At 40.0% G+C, this 16,893-nt stretch overlaps 1 protein-coding gene across 7 annotated transcripts in view; it reads right to left on the bottom strand.

The window, feature by feature from the left end:
• Window positions 1-16,893, bottom strand: part of DST (dystonin) — a 500,594-nt gene that overhangs the window by 170,098 nt on the left and 313,603 nt on the right. For 5 of the 7 annotated variants that reach the window (XM_060162516.1, XM_060162518.1, XM_060162517.1 and 2 more), the window contains 14 exons: window positions 13,659-13,778; window positions 11,463-11,558; window positions 10,843-10,970; window positions 7,683-7,776; window positions 7,236-7,390; window positions 5,725-6,187; window positions 5,515-5,643; window positions 5,285-5,362; window positions 5,045-5,206; window positions 4,851-4,955; window positions 2,124-2,219; window positions 1,159-1,284; window positions 405-557; window positions 62-216 (listed from right to left, as the gene is read on the bottom strand). In XM_060162516.1, the coding sequence (XP_060018499.1) occupies window positions 62-216; window positions 405-557; window positions 1,159-1,284; window positions 2,124-2,219; window positions 4,851-4,955; window positions 5,045-5,206; window positions 5,285-5,362; window positions 5,515-5,643; window positions 5,725-6,187; window positions 7,236-7,390; window positions 7,683-7,776; window positions 10,843-10,970; window positions 11,463-11,558; window positions 13,659-13,778 (2,060 nt within the window). Of the gene's footprint in view, window positions 1-61; window positions 217-404; window positions 558-1,158; window positions 1,285-2,123; window positions 2,220-4,850; window positions 4,956-5,044; window positions 5,207-5,284; window positions 5,363-5,514; window positions 5,644-5,724; window positions 6,188-7,235; window positions 7,391-7,682; window positions 7,777-7,894; window positions 8,119-10,842; window positions 10,971-11,462; window positions 11,559-13,658; window positions 13,779-16,893 lie in introns of those variants that run through there. The other 2 variants (XM_060162515.1, XM_060162514.1) reach the window with 2 other exon arrangements.

Raw genomic sequence — 16,893 nt, 5'->3', positions numbered from 1 at the left:
TTTCTTTAACCTTCAGAGAATTCCACAGCCAGGCCTACATCTGGAGCTAGTGTGCACAAACCTGTTTGCAAAGTCGACCGCCTCTTTATTTGGAGGAGGGACACTGAAGCACACAGACGGGACCATGGCTTCGTTCCCAGTGGGGCTGATGACCTTCCACTTAGCACGATGAGAGTTGTTTGCCAAAACACATTCATCATCTTTGAAAATGGTTATCTGGTTTTAAAAGAAGAACAGAATAACAAGATGAGGTCACTGTGGTACTCACCTTTTTCCACATCAAATCTTGGGATTTTTTTTGTATTTTTGAGGTGGAAAACTTTACCACTAATGAGCAATATGACCTCATTTTTTAAATATATGAACAATGCCAGAATCCGGTCTGTTTCTAGGAGTTAAAGTACCTCAATTTGTCTGTAGTCACAGATGGCTTTGATCGGAATAGAAGTTTTGAGTGGACAGTCAGGATTTCTTGGCTTCAGCTGAATGATTGTTTTTGCTCTCCCCATCAGGCTTGCGACTGTGCTTTTATACTGCAAAAGCTCTTCTTTCTCTTCCTAGGGAATAAATCAGATGGATTTTAAAAGTAAAAACGTGTGCACTCTGTTCTTTTAGGGCTTTGCCTAAACGAACTTCTCCAGAAGAATCTTCCCTGACCACCTGGTCTAAGCTTTCAATCCCTCCCCACCCCCGCTGACATCTCTCTTCCCTTGTTTTGTTTGGTTGTTTCTTTCCTCCTTCGCATTTACCACTATCTAACATACTATGTATATTTACTAATTTATCATGTTTATTGAGCCCCATCCCCGGCATATAAGCAGGATTCTTGTCTGTTTTGTTCACTGTTCTATCCCCAGCACCTAAAATAGTGTCTGGGATACAGAAATGCTAACAAGTATTTATGGAATGAATGACTAAACACAGACACACACAACACAGTGAAAGCATTTTAAAATATTCAGGCAATCACATGAAAAACACTTTTGTTGTATTTGTTACCAAAAAACACTAAAACTGAATGTTTAAATGCTTGATTGAGGCAGAAATATCAAGAGTACCAATGAAACATGAAGTTCTGCACATAGAAAATATAATAAAGCACTAATCTAGTCCTCACTATACATCACTGATGAAACTTGCAGGTTTTCCTGTTCATACCATTGATTCCTGAACGAGGTCCTCCAGCTTGTGAATGCTGCTGGACCTGTCACAGCTGTACTTCCGCTGAATGGCGTCTTTTAGATTCCTCAAGTAATCCGTGGCTTCTTTGGCATCATTGAAAAACTAAGGAAAGATGAAAACTGGCAGTTAAAGTATACGTAATGTCAGCAAAGCCCAGAGTTGTCAGTTTCGAGTACCAGAGCCCTGTGTGGACCCCTCCTACATGGGAACAGAATATGATCACAAGACAACTTAGCCAAAATCATTCCTTTAACCAAACACCAATTCTTGAACTTGGATGATGATGAATGAATTCTAACTGTCCATCCAAAGTTTATGTCTATAGAGATCAGACTGGTGGCTGCCAAGGGGGAGGGAAGGTGGGGGGGGATGGATGGATTGCAAGTTTAGGATTAGAAGATGCAAACTGGTATATGTAGGATGGATAAACAACAAAGTCCTACTGTATAGCACAGAAAACTATATCCAATATCCTGTGATAAACCAAAATGGAAAAGAACATGAAAAATAATATATACATATATATATAACAAAGTTTCTCTGTATACTGTGGTTTTGGTTCGATATTATTTTGACTGAACTTCTATTTCACTTTAGGGTCCAAACAACTGTTAATCAGGGGTGAAATTCCAAGAATATTTTAAAATTTCTGAAGAACAGAAAGAAAGCTCTCTGTAATGAAATAGTTCCTTAATAAGAGAAGCATGGACAAAATTAAGATTTTCTGACATTTTAAGCATTTTTAAAGTATTTCTTCCTTACTAGAATGCTTCCATTTACCCTGAAGAACATATATCCCTATACCCTACAAAGAAAACATTTTGGTTTCTTTCCCCTGAACACTACATACATGCATCTTAACAGTACATTATGGAAATGTTTTCTGTAACTCAGCCAAAATTGCAATACCATCGATCGACATGGTGATTCTGCCTCCATACCTCGAAGTAAGCGCTGTTATCCTTTATGTGCTTCTCTACGCATTGGCAGAGCTGCAGGATCCAGCTCCACTGCGTCTGCATCGCCGCTCGGTAGGCCTGACAGGTAAAACATAGCCACTGTTGCCGTCTGGACAGTAAGACACACGACTTACTTCTCAAGCATAAAAGACTCTAGTGTCTACATAGATGATGAGAATTCTTTAACAGAGTAAGACTTGAAAAATCGGGGTAGTCAAATGTCCCTCTAAACTATGAGTTTCCAGTTGTACAAAGCCAGCCCTAAAAGTTTAAATATAAATTTTTCAATCAGTCCAGTCACTTTCTTTCAAATTTTTAGCTTCTTGACATTTTTTTCTTAAAATATATGGAAAAAGCTAGCTCTGGCTGTTTGTCCATGAAAACCTCTTTAATATTAGAAATGGATGCAAGCTATCCCAGCTTTTTAGAAAACCAACCCTCCACCTGCCAACACTTGCCTATATGGCATCTTCAGATATGCCTCTTTCATGACATTTTCCTCCATCTTTCTTTTTTCTGAATTTTTCTATTACTGGATCATAAAATACCCCTCCTGACACAAAAATACATGGTCTGTAGTTTTCTCTGTCTTTGCTTCCAAAACTAGTCTGGAAGCTCTTGGCAGGGGTGGGGGTGATTTATTTGTTTGTTTTTACTGGGACTGTTTGGGGAGGGTGGAAAAGGGCATAAGCAATCCCTTATTAGTGTAATTCTGGAATTACATTCAAGATAATACTAGGGGGACTTCCCTGGTGGCACAGTGGTTAAGAATCTGCCTACCAATGCAGCGGACACGGGTACGAGCCCTGGTCGGGGAAGATCCCACATACTGCGGAGCAACTTAAGCCTATGAGCCACAACTACTGAGCCCACGTGCCACAACTATTGAAGCCCACATGCCTGGAGCCCGTGCTCGGCAACAAGAGAAGCCACCGCAATGAGAAGCCCGCACACCGCAACGAAGACTAGCCCCCGCTCACTGCAACTAGAGAAAGCCGACATGCGGCAACGAAGACCCCAACACGGCCAAAAATTTAAAAATAGAAAAGATAATACTAGGAATTTTTATTTCATACGTTTTTACTTGAATATTTATTTACCACTTGGTGTCTCTTTCCTGAGAGCAAAAATATTGTAGAAAAGACACCTACTTACTAGAAAATATGCAAGAAACACCCTTTCATATTTAAGGTTCAGTTCACTGGCTTCCGGAAGAGGGCGCCCTTGATGCTCTAATGACTGTCTTATGTAAGCCTGTCCTTCCTCCTGGAAAAAACACTCCTGCTGAGCTCTGTCCAGGCAGCTTTTTGGGTGGAATGCATAAGGCAGCACTGGAAATCTGGCAACACATCTGGATCACATTACCTGCTCCCTCCAATTAAGCTACTTGAGTAAATTGGCTATAAAAGATACATCATGCATGGTCAGATTATTAGTTTCTTTTTCACATAAACTATAAAAGAGTTAATAATTAACTATTATCCATTGCCCACAAGACATTGGATGGGCCCATGGAATCATAAGGACAACTACGGCTTAATTTTATTGTTCCAGACTTTCAGTTAATTAGACTAACAGCTCTACCTAAAAGTAATCAGGTTCACATCCACATTTTCCATTCCCATCAAAATTCTCAACCTACAATCGTATTTCCTAACAGCTTTCATGCCTCTACTCCAAAGAATATCTATCCCACTTTTAGTTGATCATCATAGAAAAGTATATCCAGACCCTTCATGATTCTAATTTCCTTTCCCTGGTGCCACCCTACCTTCTGTGTCTTTAACATTCCTATGCAGCATTTCCTGGGGATGAAAACCACATTTTTATATGAAAGAAGGTCACCTATAATATTCCCAAGGCCACCAAGTGAGGCCTAGAATTTTATGAATCTTTTGTGTCATGAAGACTTATTTCAGTGAACAAAGACTCTCAGATTCCTTTCTTCAATTGCGTGTCCCATTGTTAAGCATAGCTTCATTTTTTTTCCTCTGGAAATACACCACATCTGTCCATGTTACATGCTTCTCGCCCTCTTACATCACCCCCTGCACATTCAGACAGTCACTAACTCTAACCAGTAAATATCAGGCCCCAAAAGTAAACACACCCCACCCCCCACCACCCCACAGGCAGCCTGATAAACCCTAGGTCAACCCTCCCCTTCTGGGTCTGAAATGTGTGTGTTACACCCTGAGGAAACACCTCACAAAACCGGATCATGAATACAAGTAGTAAATTAAATAATAATAACTAGTACTTCTTGAAAACCTACTGTGTACCAAGAACTGAACTAAATAGTAAGAGTACATTCTTCTTCTCACACAACTCTATGGGTTAGAAGCAATTTCCCCCATTTTAGGTAAGTGAATGGGACCAAGTAAGGTTACATCGCTGGGGCAGTGTCATATGGTTAGGAAGAAATATCAACCTCAAAGCCTGTCAAGTCAAGGTCCTTTACAGTTACTGTACTACATCTCTTTGGCCACAGGGGTTGACAAAGTACCTTTATTGGAAGTGATGAGTGGGTGACACACTTCAGCAGAACTGAAGGCAAATCAGTATGATCTGTCAGAAACATTCTTTTTGATTCAGGTTATAATAGAAGTTTGATAGTTTGCATTTTTCAATTTATCAACAATAGAAGAATCTGAAGGGTAATAATCAAATGTCTGTATTCCACTGTGACTATTACACTTTCTGACTTACCTCAATGGTTAATCGGGCTGGGTGATTTTCCAGAAGCAGCTGCTCTGCTATCTCCTGAACTGATTTAATATTTTCTTCCTTTTGATCAAGTTCTCTCATTAATTCCTAATTTAAAGAAACAAGCAAGAAATATGTTAGAAAATGATAAAACCTGAAATGCATTTTTAACATCTAGTTACAGAAGTCATACTCACAGCGTGGTAATCTTTTTTCCGGGCTATGTTGGTATTTCTTTCACTCCAGTCATAAGCAACTTCCCCCTCTTCTTTTTCATTCAACCAAATAAGCTCATTAGTTGCACGAGTTACAAAATTGTGGAGTGTATCAAGGTGCCGTTCCTGATTCCTGGATGTGTTCTTTACAAGGAGAATCATTGTAAGAATCGTGTCTTTGCCACATAGAGGTAAAGGGAACAGGAAGTTAAAAAAACTTACCAAGAGTTTTGCATACTGATTTTCTAATCTGTGCAACTTTTCTGCATAAGTTAGTTTAAGAGGTGCCGTCATCTGGATCTATAACATGGGATAAAAAGATGGCAAGGTTAGGAATCTTAAGGAATTCTGATTCACAAGCAATGTATCATTTACCCTGTTGCAACAGGGTCTTCATAGAAAGAGAGAACAGAAGCTGGGATGAAATACATACAGATTTCAAATTCACATACCTCACTGATCTTAGCTTCTTTGAGGCTAGATTCAAATTCTTCAATAGCTTGGTGAACATTTTTATGATCTTCTAAATGGCTTTCAACACTTGGCAAATCTGATCCCCATTCAGTGCGGTCCAGCTGCACCTTTAAATAGAAAGATATAAAGTTTGAAAAAGAAACTGGTAGCAATAAAGCCTGAAATTCAGGTAAAGTAAATATTTTTACCTGCATCTCATCAACCCAATTCAAAAGATCCTGAACAAATTTCATGTTGATTTCCTCTTCTGTTAAATTCTGATCCAGTAGAGACGACTTGAGAAGGGGCTTTCGGATCTGCATCAGCTTCAGAGTTTGCAGGGAATTTGTCTCCACTCCTGAGCTGAAATTTGGAACTAATCCTGATGGGAAGCCAGGTGTATATGCAGGAGTGACAGATGGGGTCAGGCGAGAAGTCAGCCCTGATGACAGGCCTGAGGTCACGCTGGACGGGGTCAGGGAAGGCGTTAGACCCTGGGTCAGCCCTGAGTTCAGACTGGCATTTAAGGTCTGTGCAAACCCTGAGTTTAAACTCTGACTGATTCCTGATATCATGAGCTTCGTCTGCTCCGCTGTCAGCACGCGGCCTTTGCTGTACACTGAGGAACATTCATTCCTTAAGGCCAGGATGTCATCGCGCAGTTTTGCAACCCTGAAAAGAAAATCAAAAGGGATAAGCTATAATATAAGAGGCATTTTTCTCAAAGAGTGAACTCTAATGTAAACTAGGGACTTTAATTAACAATAACATATCAATATTGGCTCATCAGCTGTAACAAATGCATAACACTAGTGCAAGACGTTACTAACAGGAGAAGGGGCTTTGAGGGGGGATATGGGAACTCTGGACTTTCCACTCAATTTTTCTATAAACCTAAACTGCTCAAATAAATAAAGTCTATTTTAAAATGTCATTGTAATCACATTGATAAAAGTTTGCATCACAATTTTTTTCACTGAATATTGTACTACAAGTACTCTGCATATTATCACGATTTTTATAACTATTTTTTATAATGAACACAATTACTACACTATAATATGATCATTCTCCTACTATTTGACATGTAGGATTCCAAATTTTTGTTACTATAAAATATTTCTGACATGAACAAAGGCTTTTTTCCCTATATTTATTTAGATATTTTCTATATTTAGAATTACTATAGATTCCTAAAAGTGGACTTACTGGGTCAAAGCATCATTTATAATTTTTGCTTTATATATCTCATGTATTTAGATATTTACATATATAATATATATAGTATTCAACCTGAAAGGTTCCATCCCTACTCCCAAACCTACTTCTCAGAGATACAGATGTTTATGCACATATATTTCTTCCAATACTTTATTAGGAACATTTTCATGATAAGATAAACAGAAAACTGAAATGCTGACTTAAAAGATAATTTTCACATACTGTCCCTTTTTCAAATATCACACATGAATATTTCAACTATATGTTAGTTACTACAGAGTTAAATATTATATGTATCATAAAATTCTTTTCTATTACTTACCTTTGAAGAACAAAACCTACTAAACACACCCAAATATGACAGAATTAACATGGCACACATTTTCAACAAAAAAGAGCTTAAGAAATATTTCATAAAATTGTCACACTCTAAATTCTTAATGCAGGTGCCATGAAACAGTCACCCAGAAGGACAGGGCTGACCAACAAGCACTCTTACCTCTGTACCAACTGGTCTGCCTGGTAGTATTTTCCATCAATAAGAATCTGTACATCAATTACATGCTGGCGTAAAAGGTTCTCACATTCAAGGACATACCCGGCAATTTCTGCTTCATTCTGAAACTGCACCCCGGATTCTAATCTTTTAGAATCCTGTATTTTTAAAAGAACTCAATATTAATTCTACATTAATTAATTAATTAAACAAGTTTCAAAACTAGCCTCAAATATAAAACTCGAAGTATTAGAACAGAAGCTACTTGGATTTTCTCTGTTTTCCCTTTTGCTTCAAAAACATGTTTTCCCTCAAGAAAGCAAAGTAATCATAATCTTTAACAAACTTTGTTTCAGTAGACCAATCTACCCAACGTTATGCAAAGTTTTAGTTCATCCGAACACACTGACCCACCTACTGCAATCCCACCAGCTCCTGAAATGAACTTACAGACTGGAGAGCGTTTCGAGCAAGCATCAGTTTGTCTTCACAGATGACACTGCCCCTCTGAACTCGGCTGGCAATCTGCTGCAACATGTCCAATCTAAAAGAAGGAACGAGATAAAATAAAGCCTCTCCCTCTAAAGTCATAGAGTTGGCCATCCCTGAAAAATGCAGCCCACCAAAAGAAAAAACACAATCCCACACCAATGACTCCATACCTGTGTCCATCAAAGGATTCATTGCCAAAGCTAATGCAGGAATTGATCAGCGTTGGACCACAATGAACTGAGAGGAAATTTTCATTTGAATCAAGACTGGTTCGTGTGCTAGTCGTGTTACTAAACACAGAATCACTGCTACGGTAACTGTAACTACTGCTGTGCATTCTTATCCTTGCAATGATGTTCTTTCCTCCACCATTAAAAGTAGACTCAAAAGTAGACGGTCTACAAAAAGCGCTACTTCTAACGGTGAAGAGTGGCGGCTGAATGGTACAGCTTTTAATGGCTCCTTAAATATGCTCCAACGTGCATATTCAACACACAGCAAATAATACACTGATAGCTATTCAGAAGAATCTCGCCTAGAGCCATGGCTTTACTAGCTGAGGTCTGCCTTTTGTAGCCTGCACTAAAGCCCTACAAGTATGGACAAGGCAGGCTGACTGGGGCGTCACTGGAGAAGACTTGCCAAATATTTTCACCAAGAGTCATCCATTTGCAACTGCCTCAAAAACAACTCTGATGCCTCCCAGGAGCCCAGGTACGATTAGAAAAGGTTATTCCGGCAAATCATCAGCTAAAAGAACACAAAGAGTCAATCAGATCCTGATCACAGCTTTTTGGAAAAGGCCAGGTCTGTACTGAACACAGGGTTAAAAACTGATACTTACAAGCACCTATAAACAAATGAGTTTGAGGAGAAGCAAAGTACTTTTCCTTTTTAACCACCATGGTGTTTGTTGATTAGGTTAAATTAATGGAAAATTGTCCGTTTACCTTTCTTTATAGGATGAGCTCCCAGGAATGTTACGTCTAATCGTACTGAAGTTACTTTACATTTTTAAAAGCCAAAGTGCTAAGAAGAATATCAGTGCAATGCTTGCAAATTTAATTTGTCTGTGCTTATTTTTCCTTCCTATAGGTTATTACCTGGCCTAAGATCATTGGCTCTTTCGCATCTGTTTTTTACACACTCCCACGCTGCACAGCTATTATTCTGTAATACAGAGTTAATGCCAAAAAAAAACTTGTTGCATCAAGAAAAATGAAGGCATTGAATCAGCCAAGCTCCTAAATATTTTCCTGTCCCTGACACTGCAAGGCCAAACTGTTGCTTCTCCACCTAGAGGTAGATACTGTTCTTTTCACAAGGCAAGAAAAGGAAATTTGAGAGTGCCATGTCAGATATAGTTAGTAAAAAGAAAAGCACAAATAGTAATAGCAGCCAGCACCTAACATTTCTGAAGCAATTGTTACATGCCAGGAAATTAACTAATCATTTTACAGACACACTCAGAACCACCAAATGCAGTAGGTCCTATTACAACCTGTTTACAAAGGAAGAAACTGAAGCTTAGAGAGGTTACTGAATCTAAGATTACAGGGCTTGTACACTGAGCTAATAATTCATCCAGGATTGACTGGCTCCTAGACCTCGAACTCTTAACCATAGCATTCTTTCATTAACATATATTAAAATCCAGCTGCTATTCTGTCGACTAAAATCTACTGCGTACTCTTTCTGTGGCATCCTTTTCCACTCTTTCCCATGAGATGCTGAGCATCCCATCTGAACCACCCAGAATTATCTCCTCCATAAAAGGTTCATCCTGGGTATTTCAAGCTTGTTCTGGTTCTAATGATCTAGTTATGTAGACAGAATATGCTGCTTTAACAACAGTGTCATCAGTGATTTAATAAAGGCCTGACAAGTTAGACCTGCCCCTGTATCTTCAACACATTAGTTCATATTTCTTCCATGTGGAAGTTACGAGGAGGCGCAGAGAGCATCAGGATACTGATAGCAGGCAGGGTGTTAAGTGTTGGCGACACGAGGAACTACAAAAACAGGAATCTGTCTCCACGTTACTAGAGCTCACAACTGTAGAATGGGCAGCCCTTAACCAATCACAGACACAAATACAAAATTACAATGGAGATGACGGCTATGAAGGAGCAATCCATATAAACAGGAGGGTTATCACCAAGACGTCTGAACCAACCTGGGAGACTGTGGAAAGTTTCTGGAGGAAATTACATTGAAGCCGAGATCTGAGAAAGACGAGGAGTGAAGAGGGGATGAAACAGACTTCCCAGCCAAAGGATCAGACAGTGCAGAGATCTCATAAATGGGGAAGGCTGGGACCTTGGCAAGTCAGAGCTCCTGAGAGGCAGACGGTGTGACCGCACTGCAGAAGCGAGGCGGCGTGGGGCCATCGCCTGAGGGCGATGCCTGGCCTGGCCACCGGTCCCCAGGCTGTAAGGCCAGCCCCATGGACTCAGGCCACACAAGCCCCACACACCACAAGTCAGGCTGGGAGGTAAGGACTACCCCAGAGACACATCCATCCAACAAATGTGTCCTGAAGACCAAGCAGGACCTTCCCCGGCAGCTGGGTGTAGCGGGAGAGAAAGGATGAAAGTCAGTGATGTTTTCAGGGCAAAAAAGCAGAGAGGGAACTTAAGCTAGCATTTACTAAGTGTTCTCTAGAAGCGGCCTCACTGCCCTTCAAATAGAGGGTTCACTGCCCCGTAGAAAGAGGGCCGTAGCCAAAAATACAACAAGAAACAAGATAAGTTCATGGTTAGTCTATGTTATGTATGGATGAACTTCTGGATCCAGGCCCTGGCAACTTTAAAGTCAGTTGGAGAAATTCTCATGGGTCATCCTGATTGGCTTTAAAACCATAACCATCGTACAAGATGAGATTTCACACACCAACCTAGGCCCTCTTCAAACACTACTTCACCGAGCCCTCCTCAAACCTCCTGGAAGAGTTTCTAGATAAGAAAATGGAGAATCAGAAAGGCTAAGTGACTTATTCAAGGTCACACAGCCAAGTGAATGAAAAAGGTAAATGTTGGTCTCCAAAGCTTAAGTTCTTTCCATGACACAGGCTGACCCCTCCCACTGGACACCCAGGGCAGAGGCCATCCCCACTCACCTTTCCACTTCGGGACGAAGAGCCTTCTCCCTCTCAAGCATGGCAATGATGAGCTTTCCCCACTCCTTTTCTATGTCATTGGGATGATAACCTTGAAGGAGTTTGATGCGTCCAAATTCTATCCAAATCTAGAGAAAACAACAACAAAAAAGTTAATGTGAAGCAAAGACGTAAAAAATTATGTTTCTTACATCAAGGTATATTATTAAAGATAACATTGGATACCTTATGGTACCACTTATATGTGGAATCTAAAATATGACACAAATGTACTTTACGGAATAGAAACAGACTCACAGACACAGAGAACAGACTTGTGGTTGCCAAGGGGGAAGAGGGGTGAGGGAGGGATGGATTGGGAGTTTGGGGTTAGCAGACACAAACTATTATATATAGGATGGATAAACAACAAGGTCCTACTGTATAATAGCACAGGGAACTATATTCATTATGCTGTGATAAACCATAATGGAAAAGAATATGAAAAAGAATATACACATATGTGTAACTGAATCATTTTGCTGTACAAGAGAAATTAACACAACACGTAAATCAAGTATACTTCAATAAATTTTTTTTAAAATATTACATTTGACAATACAAAGGAAATTTCTGCTTACCTCTAATAATTTATACAGGCGTTTAATTTTTAATTTTTCTGTCTCCTTTGGTGGAATTTCTGTTTCTTTAAACTGTAAATACTGATTATAAAGTGCCTAAAAAGAAAGAGAAAATAAATGAAGGGCCAAACTTCAAAGACCTGTTTTCATTATCACATAATGTCACCACTTCAAACGCTATTTACTCTGTCGCGTGCCCTCGGTGGCATTCCTTTATAAAACAGACACTCAAGGACGCTGCTGATTCCCAGCCAGTCGGTAACCAGGCTGTATGGGATCTGAGGAGGGTGTAATTATGGCTATGAGCCCTGATTCAACATAGGCTACCCAGCCATCTGGATAGTGAAAACCACAGCAGTATCTACTATGGCTCTACTGACAATCTCTCATTATCCAAACAAGAAAATACATACTTTAAAAGATCCACTTCCCAAATGCCGTACTTTAGCTTTTAGTTTTTGGAAAAATCATCTGATGCAATTCCCATAAAAAGGGGTGGGGAGCATTCTCCTCTGTTTCATGGTCTATCCTTGAAAACAGAATTCTCATCAGATAGATAGGACTAAAATTTTGTTTCAATATCCCATTGGCCAAATTAAGCAGATCTTATAAGTAAACGAGACAGATGCTATTGGTTGCTGCTATTATTATAAAAGTTTGAACCATATAATTAAATTACTATCTAATTTATAGATATTAACTTGGGAATCTCTTAGATATGTTTATTATATTTATTAACAAGGACCTTATAAAAATTATGTTGATAAAGCATCTCCACATTTAATAAGTGTATACTAATTATTTCATCCTAATTCATGCTGCTTTAAGACAAGTCCCTGCAAACATTCAGGCAGACACATTTCTTTGAAGGATTCCATTTAATGTTTTGCTGGCTAATAAAATTATTTGGTATTTCCCCACAATATATTTTTTTCCTGTATCACGTCCTATCCCAGGCAACAGTCAGTAATCTGTGTAGTCACTCGAACTTCTTTAATAATTTAAGAATCTGTATTAATCAGAAGCCAGCAAGAATTTACTCAAATGTCTGGACAAAAGGAATCCATCTGGAAATAAATGGAACTTGAAATCTGAAAATTGGTTTAAACTCAAAATGCACCATTTCAGGATGTCCATAGGTGAATAAGCACGGAATGCCATCACGGGCTACCCACTGTTCACAGTAGACATGCTGATAGAAGGGGGAGGAAAGCTTTCCTGCCAGGAGAGGTTCCAGCCACAGAGGGAGACATCACACAAACAGCTTCAGAGAGAACTTAAACAGCATCACATCGACACACGCCAAGGAACTTTGTGCCAAGGACAAGTTCCCCGTGGCAACATGAATAAAAGCTATTCCACAGATGTTCCGTATAGACGCATGGACACAATTACTAACGTTAACAGGGCCCACCCTGGGTTAGGACCGTTTTTTGCAATGCTAGTCTGATCCAGAAAACAAAGTCGCAATTCAAGGAATTAGACTTTGTTGTTCACATTCGCATTACCCATTTCTTGAAATAAAGTACACTACTTTGCTATGACAAATCCCAATGTACAAAATGAGACAACTTATTTTCAATACGTTTCTATATCTGTACTATCTTTTAATATTTCTATAATGTCTCTGCTCAAAGAGATGGACCCAGGTTCTTAGGTAGTAGTAAATGTTCTACTAAACCAGGAACTCATTTACTCTGGGAGTCAGATATGTATTTTCGAATTCATGGTGAAAGACGGTATGTACCTCTTGCCGTACCACAGGAGCCTCTGAGGCTGTTTTTTAACAGGATGTGACCACAGGCACAGGCCCTGCCACGGTCGCATTGCACAAGCTCCCGCCCCCCCCTCGTGCCCCAGCCATCTGCTGTCTCCAGGCATCTCCCAGGCACCAAAAAGAATCTGGCAACGTCACTTCCAGAAACCTTCCCAAATTAAACCTTAGAACTCTCAACAATTCAAACCAAAGGGACTACAAATTTCTTTAAGATGTTGTCACTATTATCTTTTAATTATTAATGCTGACTTCCATTTTCTCTGTACAATAGGAGACGAATAAATAAATAATTTGCCTGATGATTAGTACCTTGCCAAGGGCAATTTTTCTTCAATTTCTGAAATGACAGAACCATTTCAGCATTATTTAAAAGTTTAGTAATAAACTCAATCCTACTTAACTTCTATAGGGACACAGACCTTGAGTTCTACAGGATTATTAGGAAATGTTCTCTCGGACATAGTGGTCACATGGTGTCTGATCCACTGGACGAGGTAGTTGACCATATTCTGGTATTCAATCCATTTGACTTCAACATCCTACAACGAGAAGATGGCAGAGAAGGTCTATATCTGCAGACTGTAACATTCACGTCTAACACAATCTGGCCAGAGGTCATTCTGTGGATTTGCAGGGCTTTAAGCCTGACGGAGAGGACCAGCTCCATGTTTTCTTCCTTTCCACCCGGTCCCAATCCTTTCCACTTAAACAGCCTTAAAAACACACGATCAACATCTGACCACTAAGACTAGCCTAAGGAGTGCCAGCTCTGATCCAGGGATCTAGGCTGCCTGAAGCACTGTGTTACAAAGGCTTCAGAGGCTGCATTGAAATGTAGCAGAAAAAAAAGAACACTGTGATCAATTTGGGGTGTTTTCCAGGTACTCAAGAAAGGCACTCAAAAGGCTTATAGCCTGCATAAGCCAGGTTAGTTGCCCTCTCTGCCAACCTTTCTAAGTCCACCTTATATCTGAAAGTCAAAGAGCTACGCGATACATAGGAAACCAGACAGGAGTGAAAACTAGAGGAAATGTACATGTGGGATGATTCAAGTACTGTTAGGCAAACTTTTTTTAAAATGGAGGAGACTGGAAAATTGTAAACTGCCTTACTCAATTAAGTATTTGATGACTGCTTATGATGTTCAAAGCATTGTGCTAAGCATTGTAATAAAAATATAATACTTCAAGACATGATCTCTTTTATCAAAGAGTTTCTGTCTAGATGAGGACTCAGAGAGTCATAATATAAACAGTTACGCAAAACGAAAAGCAGCATTTAAGAAGTGTTGAAATAACGGAAACGGGTATGTACATGTGAGGCGCTGAGGTAAGAATCAGGTGAGCATAAATGTGCCTCAAAATGATCACTGAAGGTTTCCTGGGAGAGGGAATCCCTGAGCAGTTGTACAATGACCAGTAATTGTTGGTGGCTGGCAGAAGGAGCAGAGAAAAGATGGGGGATGGGGGTCAAGGGAGTCAGGACTCTGAAACAGAAATGCCCCGGACACCACAAACAGTTCACGTGGGGAATGATGTGGGTAAGCAGAACTGATAAAAGGCAGAATTGTGGACGTCAGAACATCTAGACTGGGTTGAACCTTGCAAGCCACATGGAGCCACGGAAGTTTTTCTAGCTCACGTGGCGACAATGTGCAGAGTTCATGGGAAGAGAAAAACAATGGAGAAAGTAAGCCAAAAGAAAGCTCTCATCCTCATTCTAGTGAAGGGATAAGAGTGAGGAACTGGGTACAGGCAGTGAGAAGACCAAGCAAGGAACGGCCACAATAACATTTTGGAGCAACACTCAACCCTGAGTCACTGGCAGACACTGGAGCAGAGGGGGAGCATGGGACCAAGTCACCTGGGGACCAGCCTTTGTGAGAAAGAACATGAGGAGAGAATGGAAACAAGCCTCAAGCAATAGCACACAGAGGCGAAATAAGAGACCCAAAAGGGGAGCTCCCAAACCTTCAAAGTGAGACAGAATAAAGGAGAAATCTGCAGGAGGAGTGGAGAAGTCAGGGTGAGGGGGGTCCCCCCAAATGCACGTCATGTACAGGGTGTCCTGTCCTCCAGAAATGCACAGCACTTGTCAGCAGGACCAGCACAAAACGCACCGCTGAAATGAACTGCACAGACTTTGGGAAGCAGTGGACTAAATAAAGAGCCCAAAGCTACTCGTCAGAGACTGTGTCCTGCTACGAAGAAGCTCCGTTAATTTGGCAAAATCAAATCGCCCTCCTTCAGGCCTCACCTTTAAATAAGAAACCAACTCAGAGCTACCTTACCTCCTGGGATCACGTAAGTTAAAAAACTTGAAAGTGATTTCAAAAGTGAGATATTCTCTGCATACCTTCTCTGCAGAGAAGGATACCAAGTAGGGCAGCTGTAAAACAGCAGTAAGTTTAAAAAGAAAATCTCTAAATTAAGTGACCTATTAACTCAAATCCTTTAAAAAATATTTGATAATTAAAAACTGTAAACTCATACAACTTGACAGCAAAAAAAATAATCCAATCGAAAAAAGGGAAGAAGACCTAAACAGACATTTCTCCAAAGAAGAAATACAAATGGCCAACAGGCACATGAAAATATGCTCAACCACGCTAATTATTACAGAAATGCAAATCAAACCTACAACGAGGTACCACTTCACACTGGTCAGAATGGCCATCATTAAAAAGTCTACAAATAACAAATGCTGGAGGGGGTATGGAGAAAAGGGAACCCTCCTACACTGTTGGTGGGAATGTAAATTGGTGCAGCCACTATGGAGAACAGTATGGGGGTTCCTCAGAAAACTAAAAATAGAATTACCATAAGATCCAGCAATCGAGCCTCATCTACCAGAGGGCAGACAGCAGAAGCAAGAAGAACTACAATCCTGCTGCCAGTGGAAAGAAAACCACATTCACAGAAAGACAGACAAAATGAAAAGGCAGAGGACTATGTACCAGATGAAGGAACAAGATAAAACCCCAGAAAAACAACTAAATGAAGTGGAGATAGGCAAACTTCCAGAAAAAGAATTCTGAATAATGATAGTGAAGATGATCCAGGACCTCAGAAAAAGAATGGAGGCACAGATCGAGAAGACGCAAGAAATGTTTAACAAAGACCTAGAAGAATTAAAGAACAAACACCTAGAAGAATTAAAAAACAAACAAACAGACATGAACAATACAATAACTGAAATGAAAAATACACTAGAAGGAATCAATAGCAAATAACTGAGGCAGAAGAACGGATAAGTGACCTGGAAGACAGAATGGTGGGATTCACTGCCACGGAACAGAATAAAGAAAAGAGAATGAAAAGAAATGAAGACAGCCTAAGGGACCTCTGGGACAGCATGAAACACACCAACATTAGCATTATAGGGATCCCAGAAGGAGAAGAGAGAGAGAAAGGACCAGAGAAAATATTTGAAGAGATTATAGTTGAAAATGTCCCTAACATGGGAAATGAAATGGCCATCCAAGTCCAGGAAGCGCAGAGAGTCCCAGGCAGGTTAAACCCAAGGAGAAACATGCCGAGATATGCAGTAATCAAACTGACAAAAATTAAAGACAAAGAAAACATATTAAAAGCAGCAAGGGAAAAATAACAACATACAAGGGAACTCCCATAAGGTTACAGCTGATTTCTCAGC

The sequence above is a fragment of the Lagenorhynchus albirostris genome, chromosome 10, assembly GCF_949774975.1.
Source record: "Lagenorhynchus albirostris chromosome 10, mLagAlb1.1, whole genome shotgun sequence".
Classification (NCBI taxonomy): Eukaryota; Metazoa; Chordata; class Mammalia; order Artiodactyla; family Delphinidae; genus Lagenorhynchus; species Lagenorhynchus albirostris.
This window is presented reverse-complemented; position numbering and strand designations above follow the sequence as displayed.